This window comes from Cervus elaphus, chromosome 33 (assembly GCF_910594005.1).
Source record: "Cervus elaphus chromosome 33, mCerEla1.1, whole genome shotgun sequence".
Lineage (NCBI taxonomy): Eukaryota > Metazoa > Chordata > Mammalia > Artiodactyla > Cervidae > Cervus > Cervus elaphus.
The window spans coordinates 8,663,671-8,686,378 of NC_057847.1; the positions used below are offsets into that span (position 1 = coordinate 8,663,671).

The following is a 22,708-nucleotide window of genomic DNA, read 5'->3' on the forward strand; positions in this document are numbered from 1 at the left end:
CTGGCCTGAGCATGCGGCCAGGCCCATCAGCAAGCGGACCAGTTTAGAGTCTTGGTCCTGTTGCCACCGCATGCCCTGCACCCTGCAGCCAGGTGTCCCCGATGGAACATGTGCTGCCCGGCTTTCACTCGCCATGAGGGCTGCCTATGGTTACCTTCACGAGGCTGTCTGCTCCCTGACCACAGAAACTTCCCTCCCGCTGCCGTGCCCAGCACAGGCCAGGCCCACCACTCCAGAGGCAGGCTCTGGCTGAGTTCACGATGGCTTGCTAATCCGGTGATCCAAATATGAAGCCTAATTGGTCCCTGTGCCATTATGGAATGATTAAAGGCCAGGCAGTTTAAAACGTCTTAGACCTCTGAGCGGAGCAAATGTACCTGATTTTCCTCTGGGGAAAAACAGAAAAAACATAGGAAGAAAAATAGTGTGCTTGGGGAGGGATGCGGCAGGGAGGAGGCAGACACATACCGGAGTCATCACGCCCAGCCGGTCTCCCTCGCGCTCCAGGCTGTGCTGCCTCCCTCGGGGCGGGGAGTGCTCCCTTCTGGGCGGGCAGGAGCCGGCAAGTGAGGAGGCAGGACACAGGTTGATGGAGCTCAGTGACTTAAAACGCCGAAGGCTGCCTAAGCGCGCCCCGCCCGCCCTGCTCTCAGTCTCCTCGGCCCGCTGCTTCGAAATCTTCTTCTCCTCTAAGATCCACCTAAAAGAGAGCAAAACTCGTCAGCTGCCCTTGTCAGCACAGGAACGTGTCTGGACAACAAATCTGGGCTGGCATTCTGCGTCACGATGAGCAAATTCCGGGAACATCTGCTCATTTCACATCTCGGCTAAAAGGTTCGACTTTCCCTCTTTTGAATATTCTCAAACTTGGAATAACTTAGCACTGAGTCTTACAAACTGGCCCCTGGTCATTCACGTTTGTTTTGACTGATTTACGCTAACATTCTGACGGGGCCTGGGTGGCGACTCTCTCCCTGCGAGGAGATACCTGAAGTTGACCACCTTCACCTTCCCTGCTTTCAGGGCAGAGGTGCACGTCAGTGCTTCAAGTCTTTGCCACTGGGAATCGGGAACTCTCTATAACCAACACAGCGATTCACGAACAAGCTGGAGATTCTAAACAAAAGTCCCCAGACCAGATGAAATGCTGAGGAGATTTTTCTTTTTTTAAGGTTGTATGTGTAACAACACATCACTTGATGAAGTTCTCCACCAGCTTTATGTGAGTTTCTGGACTCATGTCAATGTGCCGCATTTACCTAAAATTCACGCTTAGTGTTCTTCTCCCCTAATGTGTAGTGGGTGATTTTAAATAGCAGTTTAAATACTCGATGATGCCTATAAAATGATTTCCAAAATAAAATACAGGATTCTTGCAGATCATAACCTCTTCAGCTTCATTCTACCTATAATTCCTGAAAGTTTCTCACTTGTGATAGCAAGCTGATGGACAGAATATACCATTTATAACAAGTCAACTTATTGTCTAAGGAAAAATAAAATATTAATATGGAACTGTTCCATAATTCCTGCGGGGACAGGGAAAGCCGATCGTTCTGAGGTCGTCTGAGCTGAAACAGGGCCCAGGAAGCAGTCTGTCTCGGCATCAAAAGTGCAGGCGGCACCACCTGCGTTTGCTGGCTGTGCCGTTCACCCCTGCCTTCCCCCCGAGCCCCGCGTGCTTGGCACACAGGCACGGGCCCCTCGACCTGGGCTGACGTGACGAGAACAATCTGAGCAGCAGCTCTGCCTGGTCCTGCGCACGGTCACCGGCCTGCCGCCACTCTGGACGTGGACCCGGGACAGGGGCGTAGCTGTGCGGGTGTGGCCAAAGCAGGCCTCAGGGCCCCCGGACACCCGGCTGCACCCAGACCCAAGGCCCCCTGAGCACCACGAGGCGGGCCATTGCACTCTATCCCATTTTGTAAACTGTTACAACTGCCAAGACGGTGTTGAAAGAAAATATCTTAAATATACTGATGAGATGAGAAAAACTCAAACACATCCTTGGACCCCTGTCTTACAACAAGCCAATCTTCACACTGTATTAAGTTAAAAAGGACAATGCAGATCTGAGTGGGAATTTGCCAACCCCAAACCCCTGCTTTTCTGTTCCAGGTGGCTTTTCACCAGAACGTGGGAGTCTCCTAGGGACACGGGAGGGTGAACCCTCTAGAGGGCTGGAGGGCACACGGGCCACAGAGGACACCGCCTTGGCACCTCAGCCACCTGGGGGCTCAGAGCTGGAGGGATCACCCCACAACGATGCCCCACAGAGGGCTGACACCAGCTGTGGACAGAACGCCCTGCCTGACTGAGCTCTATCATCAAGGGCGATCTCAGAACTGAAAATCCTCGAAGCAGGCCTGAAGTCAGTTTTCTCACTATGGAAAACTCAGACTTCACGTAGGAGAAGACAGCTCCTCAGAGAAGCCCAGGTTCTAGGGAGCTGAATTCGGGTGCACCCACCGGATGTCTTCGTTAATGGCGTCCAGCAGCTCCTGAATCATCACAGGCAGAGTGTCCGCATCGGCCTGCCCTCTGGGCGGCTGATCGGCCGAGCTGAGGAGGGTGACCCCATCGCCCTCGCCGTGAGACACGCCCTCGTCACTCTCGAAGGCCTGGGCCACGGTGGCCACCACGCGGGCCTGCTGCGCGGACTCCCAGTCCTGTTCCCTCTGGCTCTGCACCTGGGAACAAGAGGACCACGGCTCGTCAGCGACATTCAGGACAGCTCACGTCTATCAGGAACCGAACACAATTTGATATGGAAGCCCCGACTTTGGATAAACGGCCATGCTTATGAGACACTGCCATCTCTTAAGCGAGCAGTACTGAAGAAATGGGCAGGAGGAGAATCCAGTTCCTAGATGGCCTGGTGACACTCAGGTCTCAAGCGTGGACGGAAGGCAATCCTATGAGGTTATTCACAAAGGTGGGCTGATGGAGTCAGAGACAAAAACCCAAAATTAAAAACATTCCATGCTTCCATCAGGCAGGCTGAAGGAAAATCAGAAGGAAAAAACACTTCAGCTCCCCAGTCGCTGGGTCCACCTCAGCGGTCATCACTTGTACTAGTTCCCCGAGGAGTGCGATCCTCACAGGTTCCCAGGCCTCCGAGCTCCAGGCTGGTCTGAACATGCACAGACAGGAGCGAGCAGGGCAGCCAGGGGACTGGAGGGCCAGCCCCCGCAGCTGTCCTCTCGGGGCACAGGCACTCGGGCTGTTCTGGGGGATAGCCCCTCGCACCGCAAGGGCGGCTCTGCCATCAGAGACGCACGGGAGAGTGCCTGGTGGGGCCCGTGCCGCCCTCCCGCTTTCACACCTCACACCCCTCTCTCGGCAAAGTTCCCCCCTGTCCGACTCTCAACCCAGGTCCTGCCTTCTCTCCCAGACATGACCTCAAAGCATCTGAGGGGCAGCCTCGAAGTGCTGACTGCCGGCTACCTAGCCCCCGTGGTCAGAGCCCTCGCGCCTGTCTTCCTCATGACTCCTCCCCAGGGCTGGGCCACCCCCTTCGCTGGCTGCAGGACCACCTCCCATCATCTCTACTCCATTCCAGCGAACCGACTGCCTATGGGTTCACTGTATCAGCCCGGTCAGCACATCCTCTCCATTCTCTCGCCTTCAAATGGCACAAAGGGAACCAGCAGACTCCTCATCCAGGGCACCCTGCAGCGCCCACTGGGGGTCTCTGAAGGCTGCTTGGGAGAGGCATCTGCTGTCCATATAGTGTATCATCCATCTACATTATGCCTGTAACTACATAGTGATACACTAACTCTAACTTACTGCTATGCGGGAAAATCACCATTTAATGAGACACGAAGACAAAGCACAAACCAGACTAATGGGACACAGCACTGATATGACCAGAGCAAGGGGGAGGATGGGGGAGGGGAGATGGATGTGTGAACCACAGCCTTCCGCGGGGGGGGCGGTGGGAGTCTGGGGTCTGCATTGATGATGGCTAAACAGACAACAGGATGAGTCAGGAAATCAAAACCAATGATGAAAGCAGACACACTGTCAGAAAACTCCACAAGGAAAAATATTCAGAACTGTTGTTTTTTACAAATACTCAGAAAGAAATCAAGCATGAAGCCACAGAGAAATGGTCCAAGAGTTTTAAATATCAACTACTTAGACAATGATACAAATTATAAAACAGTGTGTCAAAAGACCACAAAATGAAAAAAAAAAGACCACAAAATGGACCAGTTACCATTTCACATGCATCTAAAATGACCCACAGTTAATTTAATTCTATGCTAACAACGCAGCTCACAGGAAATGGGTGGTAACAGAAAAAAGGGATAATACAAGTGCAGTTTCAAGGCAGAGTGTTGTACACGTGATTCACGGGGTAAACAGCAATGCACTTAGAAACCTAGGCTACACAGGCAGGAAAGCTGGCACATGTGCCTTAGAGCCGCATACTCTGTCACCAGAAGCCCTAGGTGGTCATCCCGTGTTGAGACGCGGAAGAGTGAGGCAGCCTGACTTCTTCCCTGGGGCCCTGTGGCACCGGGCCTTTATCTGGTTTCACGCCCACAGCTGGCCTGAGCTCGCGCCTAGGCCCATCAGCAAGCGGACCAGTTCAGAGTCTTGGTTTTGTTGCCACCGCATGCCCTGCACCCTGCAGCCACGCGTCCCAGATGGAACATGTGCTGCCCGGCTTTCACTCGCCATGAGGGCGGCCTATGGTTACTTTCATGAGGCGGTCTGCTCCCTGACGACAGAAACATCCCTTCCACTGCCGTGCCCAGCACAGGCCAGGCCCACCGCTCCAGAGGTAGGCTCTGGCTGAGTTCATGATGGCATGCTAAGCTGGTGGTCCAAATATGAAGCCTAATTGGTCCCTGTGCCATTATGGAATGATTAAAGGCCAGGCAGTTTTAAAAGTCTTAGACCTCTGAGCGTAGCAAATGTACCTGATTTTCCTCTGGGGAGAAAGAGAAAAAACAAACAAAGAAAAACAGTGTGCTCGGGGAGGGATGCGGCAGGGAGGAGGCAGACACATACCGGAGTCAGGACGCCCAGCCGGTCTCCCTGGAGCGCCGGGCTGTGCCGCCTCCTGCGGGGCACGGAGCGCTCCCTGCTGGGCGGGCAGGAGCCGGCAAGTGAGGAGGCAGGACACAGGTTGACGGAGCTCAGGGACTTAAAACGCCGAAGGCTGCCGAAGCGTGCCCCGCCCGCCCTGCTCTCAGTCTCCTCGGACCGCTGCTTCGAAATCTTCTTCTCCTCTAAGATCCATCTAAAAGAGAGCAAAACTCGTCAGCTGCCTTTGTCAGCACAGGAACGTTTCTCGACAACAAATTTTGGCTGGCATTCTGTGTCACGATGAGTAAATTCCGGGAACATCTGCTCATTTCACATCTCGGCTAAAAGATTTGACTTTCCCTCTTTTGAATATTCTCAAACTTGGAATAACTTAGCACTGAGTCTTGCAAACTGGCCCCTGGTCATTCACATTTGATTTGACTCCTTTATGCTAACATTCTGACGGGGCCTGGGTGGCGACTCTCTAACTGTGAGGAGATACTTGAAGTTGACAACCTTCACCTTCCCTGCTCTCAGGGCAGAGGTGCACGTCACTGCACAATTATTTTCCCCTTGGAATCAGGAACTCTCTATAACCAACACAGTGATTCATGAAGAAGCTGGAGTTTCTAAACAAAAGTCCCCAGACTAGATGAAGTGCTGAGGGGATTTTTCTTTTTTAATGGTTGTATATGTACAAACACATCACTTGATGAAGTTCTCCACCAGCTTTGTGCGAGTTTCTGGATTCATGTCAATGTACCGCATTCACCTAGAATTCACGCTTACTGCTCTTCTCCCCTACTGTGTAGTGGATGATTTTATATAGCAGTTTAAATACTCGATGATGCATGTAAAATGATTTCCAAAATAAACTACAGGATTCTTGCAGGTCATAACCTCTTCAGCTTCACTTCTACCTATACGTCCTGAAAGTTTTTCACTGGTGATAGAAAGCTGATGGACAGAATTTACCATTAATAAGAAGTCAACTTACTGCCTAAGGAAAATTCACTTTGCCTGACAACTTGCTGTAAAAATAAAAATATTCATATGGAACCATCCCATATTTCCTGCGGGGACGGGGAAAGCCCATCTTTCTGAGCTCTTCTTTGCTCAAACAGGGCGCAGGAAGCAATCTGTCTCGGCGTCAAAAGTGCAGGCGGCACCACCTGCGTTTGCTGGCTGTGCCGTTCACCCCTGCCTTCCCCCCGAGTCCCGCGTGCTCGGCACACAGGCACGGGCACCTCAGCCTGGGCTGACGTGACGAGAACAATCTGAGCAGCAGCTCTGCCTGGTCCTGCGCGGGGTCACCGGCCTGCGGCCACTCTGGACACGGACTCAGGACAGGGGGGGTAGCTGTGTGGGTGTGGCCCAGGCAGGCCTCGGGGCCCCCGGACACCTGGCTGCACCCAGACCCAAGGCCCCTTGAGCACCACGAGGCGGGCGTTTGCGTTCTATCCCATTTTGTAAACTGTTACAACTGCCAAGACGGTGTCGAAAGAAAATATCTTAAATATACTGATGAGATGAGAAAAACTCAAAACACATGTCCTTGGACCCCTGTCTTACAACAAGCCAATCTTCACACTGCATATTAAAAAGGACAATGCAGATCTGAGTGGGAATTTGCCAACCCCCAAACCCCTGCTTTTCTGTTCCAGGTGGCTTTTCACCAGAACATGGGAGTCTCCTGGGGACACGGGAGGGTGAACCCTCTAGAGGGCTGGAGGGCACACGGGCCGCAGAGGACACCGCCTTGGCACCTCAGCCACCTGGGGGCTCAGAGCTGGAGGGATCACCCCACAACGATGCCCCACAGAGGGCTGACACCAGCTGTGGACAGAACGCCCTGCCTGACTGAGCTCTATCATCAAGGGCGATCTCAGAACTGAAAATCCTCGAAGCAGGCCTGAAGTCAGTTTTCTCACTATGGAAAACTCAGACTTCACGTAGGAGAAGACAGCTCCTCAGAGAAGCCCAGGTTCTAGGGAGCTGAATTCGGGTGCACCCACCGGATGTCTTCGTTAATGGCGTCCAGCAGCTCCTGAATCATCACAGGCAGAGTGTCCGCATCGGCCTGCCCTCTGGGCGGCTGATCGGCCGAGCTGAGGAGGGTGACCCCATCGCCCTCGCCGTGAGACACGCCCTCGTCACTCTCGAAGGCCTGGGCCACGGTGGCCACCACGCGGGCCTGCTGCGCGGACTCCCAGTCCTGTTCCCTCTGGCTCTGCACCTGGGAACAAGAGGACCACGGCTCGTCAGCGACATTCAGGACAGCTCTCGTCTGTCAGGAACCGAGCACAATTTGATATGGAAGCCCTGACACTGGATAAACGGCCATGCTTATGAGACACTGCCATCTCTTAAGCGAGCAGTTCTGAAGAAACGGGCAGGAGGAGAATCCAGTTCCTAGATGGCCTGCTGATACTCAGGTCTCAGCGTGGACGGAAGGCAATCCTGAGGTTATTCACAAGGGTGGGCTGATGGAGTCAGAGACAAAAACCCAAAATTAAAAACATTCCATGCCTCCATCAGGCAGGTTGAAGGAAAATAAGAAGGAAAAAACACTTCAGCTCCCGAGTCGCTGGGTCCACCTCAGCGGTCATCACTTGTACTAGTTCCCCAAGGAGTGCCGTCCTCACAGGTTCCCAGGCCTCCGTTCTCCAGGCTGGTCTGAACACGCACAGACAGGAGTGAGCAGGGCAGCCAGGGGACTAGGGCACTAGGGCCACAGGCACTCGGGCTGTTCTGGGGGATAGCCCCTCGCAGCACAAGGGCGGCTCTGCCATCAGAGACGCACGGGAGAGTGCCTGCTGGGCCCGTGCCGCCCTCCCACTCTCACACCTCACACCCCTCTCTCGGCAAAGTTCCCCCTTGTCCGACTCTCAACCCAGGTCCTGCCTTCTTTCCCAGACATGACCTCAAAGCAACCGAGGGGCAGCCTCGAGGTGCTGACTGCCGGCTACCTGGTCCCCGTGGTCAGAGCCCTCACCCCTGTCTTCCTCGCGACCCCTCCCCAGGGCTTGGCCACCCCCTTCGCTGGCTGCAGGACCACCTCCCATCATCCCTGCTCCGCTCCAGCGAACCAGCTGCCTATGGGTTCACCCCTATCAGCCCAGTCAGCACAGCCTCTGGGTTCTCTCGCCTTCAAATGGCACAAAGGGAGCCAGCAGACTCCTCCTCCAGGGCACCCTGCAGCGCCCACTGGGGGACTCTGAAGGCTGCTTGGGAGAGGCATCTGCTGTCCATATAGCGTATGGTCCATCTACATTATGCCTGTAACTGCATAGTGATACACTAACTCTAACTTACTGCTATGCGGGAAAATCACCATTTAATGAGACACGAAGACAAAGCACAAACCAGACGAACGGGACACAGCACTGATATGACCAGAGCAAGTGGTGTGATGCTGGAGGGGAGATGGATGTGTGAACTACAGCCTCCGGTGGGGGGGCATGGGAGGCTGTGGTCTGGATTGATGACGGCTAAACAGGCAACAGGATGAGTCAGGAAATCAAAGCCAATGATGACGGCAGACACACCGTCCAAAAACTCCACAAGGAGAAGATATTCAGAACTGTTCTTTTACAAATACTTGGAAAGAAATCAAGCATGAAACCACAGAGAAATCGTCCAACAATTTTACATATCAACTTCTTTGGCAATGATACAAGTTAGAAAAGCAGTGTGTCAAAAGACCACAAAATGGACCAGTTACCACTTCACAGGCACTGAAAATGACCCACAGTTAATTTAATTCTATGCTAACAACACAACTCACAGGAAATGGGTGATAACAGAAAAAAGGGATAATACAAGTGCAGTTTCAAGGCCGAGTGTTGTACACGTGATTCATGGGGTAAACAGCAGTGCACTCAGAAACCTAGGCTACACACGCAAGAAAGCTGGCACATGTGCTTTAGAGCCGCACACTCTGTCACCAGAAGCCTTAGGGCCTCAGCCCGTTCTGAGACTCTGAAGAGTGAGGCAGCCCGCCTTCTTCCCTGGGGCCCTGGGGCACCGGGCCTTTAACTGGTCTCACACGCACAGCCAGCCTGAGCGCATGGCCAGGCCCATCAGAAAGCGGACCAGATTAGATTCTTGGTTCTGTTGCCACCGCATACCTTGCACCCTGCAGCCAGGTGTCCCTGATGGAACATGTGCTGCCCAGTTTTCACTCGCCAGGAGGGCGGCCTATGGTTACTTTCATGAGGCGGTCTGCTCCCTGACCACAGAAACTTCCCTGCCACTGCCGTGCCCAGAACAGGCCAGGCCCACCGATCCAGAGGCGGGCTCTGGCTGAGTTCATGATTGCGTGCTAAGCCGGTGGTCCAAATATCAAGACTGATTGGTCCCTGTGCCATTATGGAATGATTAAAGACCAGGCAGTTTTAAAAGTCTTAGACCTCTGAGCGGAGCAAATGTACCTGATTTTTTTCTGGGGAAAAACAGAAAAAACAAAGAAAGAAAAACAGTGTGCTCGGGGAGGGATGCGGCAGGGAGGAGGCAGACACATACCGGAGTCAGGACGCCTAGCCGGTCTCCCTGGAGCTCCGGACTGTGCTGCCTCCTTCGGGGCGGGGAGCGCCCCCTGCTGGGCGGGCAGGAGCCGGCAAGTGAGGAGGCAGGACACAGGTTGTCGGAGCTCAGGGACTTAAAACGCCGAAGGCTGCCTAAGCGCGCCCCGCCCGCCCTGCTCTCAGGCTCCTCGGCCCGCTGCTCTGTGCTCTCCTTCTCCTCCTGGATCCACCTAAAAGAGAGCAAAACTCGTCAGCTGCCTTTGTCAGCACAGGATCGTGTCTGGACAACAAATTTGGGCTGGCCTTCTGTGTCACGATGAGCAAATTCCGGGAACATCTGCTCATTTCACATCTCGGCTAAAAGGTTCGACTTTCCCTCTTTTGAATATTCTCAAACTTGGAATAACTTCGCACTGAGACTTACAAACTGGCCCCTGGTCATTCACGTTTGATGTGACTTATTTACGCTAACATTCTGACGGGGCCTGGGTGACGACTCTCTCCCTGTGAGGAGATACCTGAAGTTGACAACCTTCACCTTCCCTGCTCTCAGGGCAGAGGGGCACGTCAGTGCCTCAAGTCTTTTCCACTGGGAATCAGGAACTCTCTATAACCAACACAGCGGTTCACGAACAAGCTGGAGATTCTAAACAAAAGTCCCCAGACCAGATGAAATGCTGAGGGGATTTTTCTTTTTTTAAGGTTGTATGTGTAACAATGCTTCACTTGATGAAGTTCTCCACCAGCTTTGTGCGAGTTTCTGGATTCGTCAATGTGTCGCATTCACCTAGAATTCTCGCTTCCTGCTCTTCTCCCCTAATGTGTAGTGGGTGATTTTAAATGGCAGTGTAAATACTCGATGATGCCTATAAAATGATTTCAAAATAAAATACAGGATTCTTGCAAGTCCTAACCTCTTCAGCTTCATTCTACCTATAAGTCCTGAAAGTTTCTCACTTGTGATAGCAAGCTGATGGACAGAATTTACCATTGATAAATCAAGTCAACTTACTGCCTAAGGAAAATTCACTTTACCTGACAACTTGTCGTAAAAATAAACATATTAATATGGAACCGTTCCATATTTCCTGCGGGGACGGGGAAAGCCCATCTTTGTGAGGTCGTCTGAGCTGAAACAGGGCCCAGGAAGCAGTCTGTCTCGGCATCAAAAGTGCAGGCAGCACCACCTGCGTTTGCTGGCTGTGCCGTTCACCCCTGCCTTCCCCCCGAGCCCCGCGTGCTCGGCACACAGGCATGGGCACCTCGGCCTGGGCTGACGTGACGAGAACAATCTGAGTAGCAGCTCTGCCTGGTCTTGTGCGGTGTCACTGGCCTGCGGCCACTCTAGACACGGACCCGGGTCAGGGGCATAGCTGTGCAGGTGTGGCCCAGGCAGGCCTCGGGGCCCCCGGACACCCGGCTGCACCCAGACCCAAGGCCCGCTGCTCACCACGAGGTGGGCCTTTGTGTTCTATCCCGTTCTGTAAACTGTTACAACTGCCAAGACGGTGTCTAAAGAAAACATCTTAAATATACTGACGACATGAGAAAAAAACTCAAACACATGGCTTTGGACCCCTGTCTTACAACAAGCCAATCTTCACACTGTATTAAGTTAAAAAGGACAATGCAGATCTGAGTGGGAATTTGCCAACCCCCAAACCCCTGCTTTTCTGTTCCAGGTGGCTTTTCACTAGAACGTGGGAATCTCCGATGGACCCGGGAGGGTGAACCCTATGGGCTGGAGGGCACACGGGCCACAGAGGACACCGCCTCAGCACCTCACCCACCTTGGGGCTCAGAGCTGGGGGGGAAACCCCACAACGCCCCCCCCACAGAGGGCTGACACCAGCTGTAGACAGAATGCCCTGCCTGACTGAGCTCTATCATCAAGGGCGATTCAGAACTGAAAATCCTTGAAGCAGGCCTGAAGTCAGTTCTCTCACTATGGAACTCTCAGACATCTCGTAGGAGAAGACAGCTCCTCAGAGAAGCCCAGGTTCTGGGGAGCTGAGTTCGGGCGCACCCACCAGATGTCCTTGTTGATGGCGTCCAGCGGCTCCTGATACATCACAGGCAGAGTGTCGGCATCGGCCTGCACACTGGGCGGCAGCTGACCGGCCGAGCTGAGGAGGGTGACCCCGTCGCCCTCGCTGTCAGACACATCGTCGTCACTCTCGAAGGCCTGGGCCACGGTGTCCACCACGCGGGCCGGCTGCGTGGACTCCCAGTCCTGCTCCCTCTGGCTCTGCACCTGGGCACGAGAGGACCACGGCTCGTCAGCGACATTCAGGACAGCTCTCGTCTGTCAGGAACCGAACACAATTTGACATGGAAGCCCCGACTTTGGATAAATGACCATGCTTATGAGACACTGCCATCTCTTAAGCGAGAAGTTATGAAGAAACGGGCAGGAGGAGAATCGAGTTCCTAGATGGCCTGGTGACAGTCCGGTCTTAGCGTGGACGGAAGGTATCCTGTGAGGTTATTCACAAGGGTGGGCTGATGGAGTCAGAGACAAAAACCCAAGATTAAAAACATACATCCATGCCTCCATCAGGCAGGATGAAGGAAAAAAAGGAAAAAATCCTTCAGCTCCGCAGCCGCTGGGTCCACCTAAGCAGTCATCATTGTACTAGTTCCCCGAGGAGTGCGATCCTCACAGGTTCCCAGGCCTCCGTGCTCCAGGCTGGTCTGAACACGCACAGACAGGAGCGAGCAGGGCAGCCAGGGGACTGGAGGGCCAGCCCCCTGCGGCTCTCGTCTCAGGGCACAGGCACTCGGGCTGCTCTGGGGGATAGCCCCTCGCACCACAAGGGTGACTCTGCCATCAGAGATGCACGGGAGAGTGCCTGCTGGGGCCCGTGCCGCCCTCCCACTCTCACACCTCACACCCCTCTCTCTGCAAGTCTCCCCACTGTCCGACTCTCAACCCAGGTCCTGCCTTCTCTCCCACACATGACTTCAAAGCATTCGAGGGGCAGCCTCGAGGTGCTGGCTGCCGGCTCCCTGGCCGCGTGGTCACAGCCCACGCCCCCTGTCTTCATCACGACTCCTCCCCAGGGCCTGACCTCCCCCTTTGTGGGCTGCAGGACCACCTGCCATCATCCCGGTTCCGCTCCAGCAAACCGGCTGCCTATGGGTTCACCCCCATCAGCCCGGTTAGCACATCCTCTCGCTTCTCTCACCTTCAGATGGCACAATGGGAGCCAGCAGACTCCTCCTCCAGGACACCCTGCAGCGCCCACTGGGGGTCTCTGAACGCTCCCTGGGAGCGGCCTCTGCTTTCCCCCTCCTGCCTGGTCTCCAGCTCTCTGCAAGCAGGTGCTGTGCCCCGCCCTGCCGAGCAGCTCCCGGGGGCTGGAGGAACCCATGTCACCAAGCCTCCTCTCCTCCTTGCCCACCCCGCCGCCCTCCTACATGTCTCTCCCTGGCTCCAGGTCCCACCCTCCCTGGGGTTATTCCTCAGGCCCTTGCGCCCCATTTCAAAGATAAATAACATCTGATATCCACCACTACAGCCTTCATACTTTTTGAAAATGAAAGTACACAAATGACGAACCCTTAACTGAATTGCACGATGACTGTCCAAACTCACCTGTTTGTGTGCGGTCCTTAATTCCTCTTCTAAGGAACTACACCTTTCGAGAGCGTGTCGCAGTTGCTCTCTCAACTGAAATAAAAGGGGCCGAATCACTGTGTGTTGATGTGTGTACATACGTTAGTGCACTTCTTATTCTACCCTCACCTGATTCCATGGCTACTGTAACAGAATACCTTTAATGTCTCTCATTGACCTTAAGGTGAAGAAAATCTGCTTACTAACAGCTTTAAATTCTCAGTTTCAGAGGAAAAAACTGTTATCCTAAAAGAACTGTATTACCCAGTTTTTAATTGCAAATTGATATACAGAATAAAAAAAAACCTTGAGGCATTTATGCCAACTAATACTTTTTAACTGGGCGCTTCCCAGGTGTCTCAGTGGTAAAGAATCTGCCTGCCAATGTGAGAGGGCAGGTTCGATCCCTGGGTCGGGAAGATCCCCTGGAGTAGGAGATGGCCACCCACTCCAGTATTCTTGCCTGGGAAGCCCCATGAAGAGAGGAGCGTGGTGGGCTACGGTCCACAGGGTCGCAAAGACTCGGACATGTCTGAGCATGTACTCAGGCAACGCTCTTTAACAATATAAAACTCTGAGTTCTTACAGAAAAGCCTGTATTTACAAGAATACAAGAAGCTCAAAAGTCAACTAGTTCCATAAATACACGCATCGTCCACCTAACCAGGCAGCAAATGCACAAATCCAGGACGGCCGCGGGGCTGGTACCTTCTCGTCCAGGGCCTTGTGGTGCTCAAAGTGCAATCTCAGCGCCCTGAGCAGCTCCACCTCGCTGGTCATGCTGGCTGGGGACTGCGCCTGCTGCGGGCCCGCCGTCATCCCGAGGGACGGCACATACCGGGAAACCAGGACCTCCAGGTGTTCCAGCAGCAGCTGCAAGGCGCAAAGGAGCACCTTCAACCTCACACTTGAATTCAGGGCCGAGAACGCCTCTCAGCTTCACGCTAAGGCCAAAACCATGCTAAGGCACGTCGGAATCCCGCCAGTTCAGTCTGAAGTTAGAGTGGACTTCCCCAGTGTCCCAGGAGTTAAGACTCCACACTTCTGCAGGGCTCATGGGTTTTAATCCCTGGTCGGGGAACTAAGATCCCACACAAACTGCAGCATGGACAAAAATGGAAGCTAAGAGAACTCTCCCCTCAAATGTACTAAAATTACATTAGCTCTCATCATAAATTTGAAGCAAGGTATGAGAACCCCAAACTGATCCACCTCGGTCTGCTCAGTGGGAAGATGTGAAAAATGACTTGAAAACCAGACAGACTTTAAAGACAGCAACACGGAGCCCAGTGGTGACCCCCGCGGGGCACAGGTCAACACGTGAGACTCCGCCTACTGACCCTGGTGTTGTTCCTTTCGGCTTTCAGCTCCGCGATTTCCGCTTCTCTTGTAAGAAGCTGCTCCCTGCATGCCTTTAGTTGTTGAGATGTGGCCAACTCCTAGAAAACAGGTAAATGAGGGAGTAACTAAATGCAAACACAAATGTTAAGTTAAAGAGAGCGAGACTCTGAAGACTGACACTGTCCATTCTCTCCAGGCTCCACTCAAAGGATCTCCCTGCCCCTCCGGAGAAGAGGGGGCCCACTGACCCCAAGACCACACAGACCCCCACAACTCAGACTGGCCTGCAGCCTCCACCTCAACCTGGCAGGCACGCGGCAGGGGAGAACCCGGAATCCAAGCCAGCCTTCTCAAGACCCAGGGAAGTCTGAGAAACTTTCCTAAACATACACCTAACAACAAAGTGAATAAAGAGATTCTTAAACGACACACAGACAAGTGACCTAGAGCCCCTGGGGAGAGTGAAGAAGAGAGGTAAGGTCTACAAGGCCACCAGGCTTTGGAGTGTTCCTCTGCGAAAGAGGCTGATGGCACCCCAAGGCCGTCTGTTAGCCTGACTCCACTGAAGTCACCCAGTCATTCCATGAACTGCTTAAAATGGTAAATTCATGTTAAATGTATTTTATCACAATATGTATGTACGCGGGGCTGTCCACGTGGTGAACTTGCTCAAACCGAACCACGCGGACTCTTTCATTCTTCGATTGTTCTTTGCACAAATACAAAAATCCTGGGCCATGTATCCCCTACTACATACTAAGTATTCGGCACCTAGAGCACTGCCCAACACTTTGTAAGAGGCATGCAGTAGACATGTGAAGCTATGAGGGTGTATGTTATACACATGAGCACTAGGTACCCATCACGAGAACACTGGACGCACTGGTCTGTGCTTTGCAAGATGGGACACGTTAAGGGGCTTAGCCTTTCTGCTTCAAGGGCTGACTCTCTAGCTCAATCCACATGCCCCAGAGACTCCTCCAGCCAGGGGATCCCTTGTTTGGAAGAAGAGAGACCTTAAGGGGCTTAGCCTTTCTGCTCCAAGGACTGACTCTATGGCTCAGCCCACGTGCCCCAGTGACTCCTCCAGGCACTGTTTCGCTTCCTGTGGGGCCCCCGCCCATCGTCCACACACCACCTGCACAGCCTCTTACAAGGTCAACCTGCTGGGGTCGATCCTGCCCAGGAGGCCAGAACGCCCTGGCCGGCAGGGCCCACAACCATGCGAACACAGTGAAACACAAACCCAATGCTTCGCCAGGTGAGGGCCAACCCGACGGGCCCAGCCCCCGGCTGCTCTCACCTCCGGCCACTCTGCTTCCAGGACTTGGGATGAGGCCAACTTATTTCTTGTCTTGGCCTTTTTCTTGGGGTGGCAGCATGGGAAAAGCGCCCATAGGCTGGCCCTTCTGCGACCCATCCTCGCGGATGGGGGCAGCCCCCCACTCAGGGGCACCTGCTGTTTCCCAGGCAGATCACCTGAGGTATCACCACCGATCTCACACTATGACCACCGTTCTCACGCACACACCGCTCTCACACACACCGCTCTCACACACACCGCTCTCACACACACCACTCTCACACACTGCTCTCACACACCGCTCTCACACTATGACCACCAGCTCCGCTGTCTCAAGAAGAAATGGCACGAAGGCTCTGCCTCCAGCACATCTCCCAGGAGCCCAGAACATGGAACCCACTCTGTCACAAGGGGCTCCATGGTAACAGAGGGGCTGGGCTCAGGCCCACCATCAAGGGTGCAGAGAGCGGGGAGGGGCTGCCAAAAAGATGGCAGGTGTGTGTTGGGTGCAGGAGAAGGAAGGCCGTGCCCACAGCTCAGGCCCACCGTCAAACGTGACCCTGCAAGGTCACTGGGTCACAGTCAAACTGAACAGTATAAACTGCTTTAGAAACCACCACCGCTAGGGATGAGCACGTCTTCTAAGTGGGCTTCTGCTTCCTCCACCCCTGAAACAAGCCTGCAGTGAGGCTACTGAAAGGGCACCCCTGAACTCAAGGGTGTGCCCAGAATCCACCCGGCTGAGGAGGACTCACCACGCTGGCTGCCCCTCACTCTCACCCTGAGCTTGGTCCTCCCTGACTGTCTCCCTCACTCGAGCTCAGCAAGGGCTTGACCAACCTCGCTCCGGGCGCTTACAATGACCCCACAGTGGGGACACGGGTTCATTTAACCTGCTGCGAGCTCGCCCTCTTAACTTGGACCCTGGGCCGCCAGAAGACTCGGCCCCATGGCGGCTGCATGGTGGAGGTTCAGGGGTGGCCCTGCCTCCAGCCGTGACAGCCAGCGCCTCCCAGATCCCGCCAGGGGCTGCCCTGCCCTCCCTCCGCGCCCGAGTCTCCCACCCCCTCTCCTGGCCCCACCCCCAGCCTCGTGGCTCTCCACGCACCAGGGCATAGCCCACACTGCTCCTGGCTCAGCCCGGACCTCTGCGGTCACTTGAGGACTCAGTCCCCTGGGTGCTTGGGGTCCTATGTCCGCCCGTCTCAGCAATGACAGACTCTGGGGAGACAGGGTACAGATTGGGGTCCCGCCCTCAGTGCACCCTGATCACATTCTCTTTTTTTTGCTTTATCTACTGGAGTTATCTGAGACGTCTTTTGAAAACCTCAACTGTGGCTTTCAAAAAGACTGTAAAATCACTGTGCTCAACTTGAAGAATAAAATCTTCATTTTCAACCTAAAGTGAAACTGGAGGGAAGATTAAAAGCAGTCACTTTTCTTTTTTTTTTTTTAATCGACGAAAGAGCGTTTATTTACCTATTTATATATCTGCCTTGGTCCAAAAAATACTAAAGGTGGTAAAAGCAGTCACTTTTCAAACTGAAAAAGAAAACCCACATGTGACCCCATCACAGAACACAGGTCACGCAGCCCCGCCCTCCTCAGCTTCTCGTCCACCACCAGCATCCTGTCATCGCAAGGCCTGCCCTGGGCTGGCAGGCGCAGGGGAAGCGGGCACACCGGCTCCTCCGTCCCCAGGCTGCGTGGGCCGCTTGCTCCACCTTCCTCCCAAATTCAAGTGGCACTGAAAGAGCATGGGCAAGCTGGGGATTCTGATCCGAAACACAACCGTGGGTACTAAGCAAGGACCCCTGCCTCTTGTTTTCCCGGGATCAAATAAAGATGATCAGTATAATTACTGTGATGCTTACATGTGGCCTCAGATGAGAGAAGACACCCAGGGCTTCCCCACTTCCAGTTACAGATGCAAGCAACTTGTAGGTCAGCCTACCCAGAGCTAGAAAAGCTAAATACATTTTAAAAGAGGTCCTCAGGCAGCCACAATCCAAGATTTCAAGCACCAGGGAAGCCCAGTGAGGGAGCTGGAGACTGAGAGGTCCGCTCCTTCCCCCGGGGCATCTGAACAAAGCTGACTCTGTGAACAAAAGGCAGGGGAAAGTCCAGCAGAGGGGACTGGCTAACACAGCTCTGGACGGTTCCTCGGGCTGGGAAGACAAACATATGAGCGCAGGCCTGACAAGTCAGTCCAGATGGGAGAGATCAATCTCTCCAAGAAAAGTTAGGCACAGAAAACGTACCCAACACTCTGCCCAAACTGGCTGAGTGCTGAGTATCAATCACCTCGTGGTCTTCAGGAGGCGGACGGTGAGATTCAGGACCTGCCGAGAAGGAGGGGCCCTGGGAGGGCCCCCAGGCTTCCAGACGGGGACGCTGGAGGGCTCCTCCCTGGGGTCGGGTGGGGGGAGGCGGGGAAGCTGGGTGAAGGCTGCTGAGACTCAGCTTACAAGGACCCCCCAGCCTCAAGTCACTCAGGCCCTGAGTGAACAGAGAGCTCTGTCCCCACTAGAGGTCTACGTCAGAGGAAAGTCTGGAGAAGACAGCATCACTCAGGACCTCTAGGGTTTTCCAAACATAGTGTCCAACATGCAACCAACAAAGCAAAAAAGGGTGTAACAACAAACAGGACCAAGAGAAAAAGAACTGAAACACATCCAGAGGTAGCAGATGTGTATCAGAATATCAGAGGTATGCTAGAGGTATCAGATGCAAACGTCACCAGTTCAAAAAATATACTTGACCAAAGGAGAAATTTCTGAGAATCAAAACCAATGCTACAACGTTAAAATAACAGGGACTGAATTTACGAACTCAGTCTCTGGGCTTAACATCAAACTGGATGTAGCTGAAGAGAGGATCAGTGAACTGAAGGTTGGGCCAGTTAAAAAATATATATAAGAGGGAAAGAAGTACAGAAAGAGCCCGTTGTGAAACTATGTTGTTAAAAGATATAAATGGGTCCCCTTATGAGGGAGAAAAGACAGAAAGGGGAATAAGAAATGCCTCCAGGGGTTGGAACTAAAGAGCCTCTTGATGAAAGTGGAAGAGGAGAGTGAAAAAGCTGGCATAAAACTCAGCATTCAAAAAATGAAGATCATGGCATCCGGCTCCATCGCTTCATGGCAAATAAATGGGGAAACAATGGAAACAGTGACAGACTTTATTTTCTTGGGCTCCAAACTTACTGCAGATGGTGAAATTAAAGGACACTTGCTCCTTGGAAGGAAAGCTATGATGAAATTAGGCAGCATGTTAAAAAACAGAGACATTACTTTGCCGCCAAAGGTTCATTTAGTCAAAGCTATGTTTTTTCCAGTAGTCATGTATGGATGTGAGAATTGGCCCATGAAGACAGCTGAATGCCGAAGAATCAATGCTTCTGGACTGTGATGTTGGAGAAGACTCTTGAGAGCCCCGTGGACTGCAAGGAGATCCAACCAGTCCATCCTAAAGCAAATCAGTCCTCAATATTCACTGGAAAGACTGATGCTGAAGCTCCAATACTTTGGCCACCTGATGCGAGAAACTGACTCACTGGAAAAGAACCTGATGCTGGAGAAGACTTAAGGTGGGAGGAGAAGGGGACGACAGAAGACCAGGCGGTTGGATGGCATCACCGACTCGATGGACATGAGCTTGAGCAGGCTCCGGGGGCTGGTGATGGACAGAGAAGCCTGGCATGCTGCAGTCCATGGGGTCGCAACGGGTCAGACGCTGAGTGACTGAACTGACTGGCACGGACGGGGGCAAGAGTTGGCTCAAGAATCAGACTATTGACTCAAAAGTGAAAACCACACATTGGTTTCAGCAGCTCTGCAGGTGCCTGAGGCGAGAAGAAAATGTTCCAGTGCTCAGAGGAAAAAAGGTGTGGCTTTTAATGGCACAGCAACGCCGAGAGCTGACTTTTCAAGAACAACGAAGTCAGGAGATCATTGACGGGCGCCTGTAAAATGCTGAAAACAAACACCACCAACCTGTAGTTCTACACCCAACAAAAACACGCTTCCAAAGGGAAAGAAAATAAAGACTTTTAGGGCAAATGGAAATGAGACAACTCATCACCCACAGACACGAACTAAAAAAATATTAAGGCCGTGCTTTGGGAAAAAGAAAAGTAGTCTCTGACTGAAATATAAAAAACAAGTAAAGACCAACCATGAGGTAACTGTGACAGTACACATTAACTCTACAATCATGACAACACCAAAAATATATCTACAGTTTTAAAGGATAACAGTGACAAGGAGGAAACAGCCGTGTCAGGGAGGCAGTAACAGCACTAAGTTAGACTTAAATGTAAACCACATGCCGTATCTGCGCACGCTCACCCAACCACCTGGCAGAGGAGGAAGAACTAGAAAAGCACCTCATCCTTCTAACAGAAGGCCCGAGACAAGGACACAGAAGAGGCGGGACAGACAGAAAACAAACAGCAACACGCTGTCTGCACTCGGGAACATCAAACTGTAAAGAGAGCAAAGGTTCTCACGGAAAGATAAAAAGTGTCAAACTGATTAACATCAAAACTCTACACTACGGGAACATCAAACTGTAAACAGAGCAAAGGTTCTCACGGAAAGATAAAACGTGTCAAACTGATTAACATCAAAACTCTACACTATTCACAGGGGTACATGTGAAGATGGAAGACCACAGACAGGTGATACGGAAAGATACGCAGGCAAACAAGGACAGAAACCTGATGTGGCAATATCACTGTCAAACAGTGCCTAGAGTAAGAAGCATTCCTAGCGATAAAAGGAAGCATCTCATACTGATACAAGTTCCGTCTACCAAAAAGATGAGGATTCTAAATTTGAATGTACCTAATAACATAACCTCAAAATATCAATACATAAAAACTGACAGAAACAGAAAAGGAGTAACAGCCAGGTTCACAATCGCAATGGCAGACGTTAAAGACACATCTCTCACGGAACTGGGCTCCCTGGTGCGTGGTCACCTGCAGCCATGAAGGACCTGAAGTGCGGCCGGCGCTGCGCTGAGGCGTGCTGCACACGTGAGACACGCACTGGAGTTTAAAGACGCAGCGTGAAGAAGAGAACAGAAACTGATTCATTGGGTTCCATCATGCTGATCACACACGGAAAGGGTACCGCTTTGGGTGTGTTAAAATAAAACGTATTACAGATGATTTCACCTACTTCTGCTTTACTCAACGTGGCTACCGAAATCTGAATTATATGATTGACAAACCTGATCTAAGTGATACGCACGGAACACTGCATTCCCCCTGATACGCATGATTTTCAGGGACCCAAGGAACATATAACAAAAGGAATATATATTGGGCCACTAGGAAAGCTCGAATTATTTCAAAGGACTGAAATAATGCAGGGTATGCTTAGGGATTGCAATGGGCTGACGGTCTATGTGCCCTCAAACTTCACCCCGCCCGTGGAGATGATACTCGGAGGCAGGGACTCTGGGAGGGGTCAGGTCAGGAGGGAATGGGCTCCCGTGATGCGAGAACAGGGAGAAGCAGCAGGCAGTCTAGGAACCAGGAAACAGGCCTCACCAGACGTGGCACCTGCTGGTGATCTTGGGACTGCCCAGCCTCCAGTACTCTAAGAAACAACTTTCTCTTGTCTAGCAGCTAGTCTACAGTATTGGTAACAGTAGCCCAAAAAGCCTAAGACAGGGCTCTTCATGGAATTAAGCTAGGAATCAAAAAAGGGTCACTAGAAAAACCTTCCCAAACATTGGGAAGTTAAATGACATACTTCTTGAAGAACTTCATGAATAATAATTTTAAAAAACACAACGAAAACTAGAAATACTTTTCCATAAAAGATAATGAAAGTCTGGCTTATTCAAACTTGTGGGACCCAGCGAACTATGTTTACAGGGTAACTTAAAGCCTTAAACACATATCCTGGAAAAGAAGGAAGGCTAAAAATCAATTAAGCCTCTATCCCAAGAAACCAGAAAAGAAGCACAGCAAACGACACACAAGGCAGATGGAAGAAAAAGGAGCAGAAAATAAGGAAACAGTAAGCACATACAATTTTTTTTAAAAAACAATGCCAAAAGTTGGCTCTTTGAGAAGATTGATAAAAATGATAAACCCCTAGAGAAACTGATTAAGAAAAAGAGGCAGGGCACAAATCACCAATATCAAGGATTTTTAAAAGGGTAGACAACCCATCTTGCAGACAACAAAGATATTATGAACTTACTATTTAGGTCACTTACCAATTGCAGAGTCTGCTGGCCTCACTAAATTCTTAGCAGCGGGAAATGCTTTCCCTAAATAGACCCAAGAAGACATACAAAATCAGAAATTTTTATTTGCATGAAAAAAATTAAATCTGAAGTGAAAAGCCTCCCCCCAATGAAACCTACTTGTTTTGCCAATCAATTCTTCCAAAAAGCCAGGGAAGTAAACAGCAATCTCACAGGAACTCTTGGGGTAAACCAGGAACACTCTCCTCCTTGTTTCATAAGACTAGCATAACCTTGATACTAAAACCAACAAGGAAAAGAAGTACAATAAGGTCAAATTGCTGACTCTGAGTAGAGATGCTGCTGCTGCTAAAGCTAAGTCACTTCAGTCGAGTCCGAATCTGTGTGACCCCATCCCTGGGATTCTCCAGGCAAGAACACTGGAGTGGGTTGCCATTTCCTTGGGGAACTTTCAAGACAAGACTCTTAAAACATGTCCAGAATTCACTTCATACCTTTGCCATTTCCTTCTCCAGTTTATAACAAGTACACTTCCACAAAACCAAGAGAGGCCCAAAGGAAGACAGGTGGGGTGTATAAAAGCCTCAGCACTTAAAACTCAAGAGACATGAAAACTTTCTGGCCAAAGAAATGAATGTGTGATGGTGG

The 22,708-nt window shown here is 51.9% G+C and overlaps 1 protein-coding gene across 1 annotated transcript in view; it reads right to left on the reverse strand.

Moving 5' to 3' along the window:
* LOC122688480 (liprin-alpha-1-like) overlaps positions 1-22,121 on the reverse strand; it is a 34,935-nt gene extending 12,814 nt beyond the window's left edge. The window contains exons 1-5 of the mRNA XM_043894496.1: positions 22,070-22,121; positions 14,529-14,627; positions 13,897-14,061; positions 13,168-13,242; positions 11,627-11,823 (exon numbers count right to left, since the gene is read on the reverse strand). Of these exons, the coding sequence (XP_043750431.1) occupies positions 11,627-11,823; positions 13,168-13,242; positions 13,897-14,007 (383 nt within the window). The 5' untranslated portion in view covers positions 14,008-14,061; positions 14,529-14,627; positions 22,070-22,121. The remainder of the gene's footprint in view (positions 1-11,626; positions 11,824-13,167; positions 13,243-13,896; positions 14,062-14,528; positions 14,628-22,069) is intronic.
* Between the last annotated feature and the right edge of the window lie 587 nt (positions 22,122-22,708).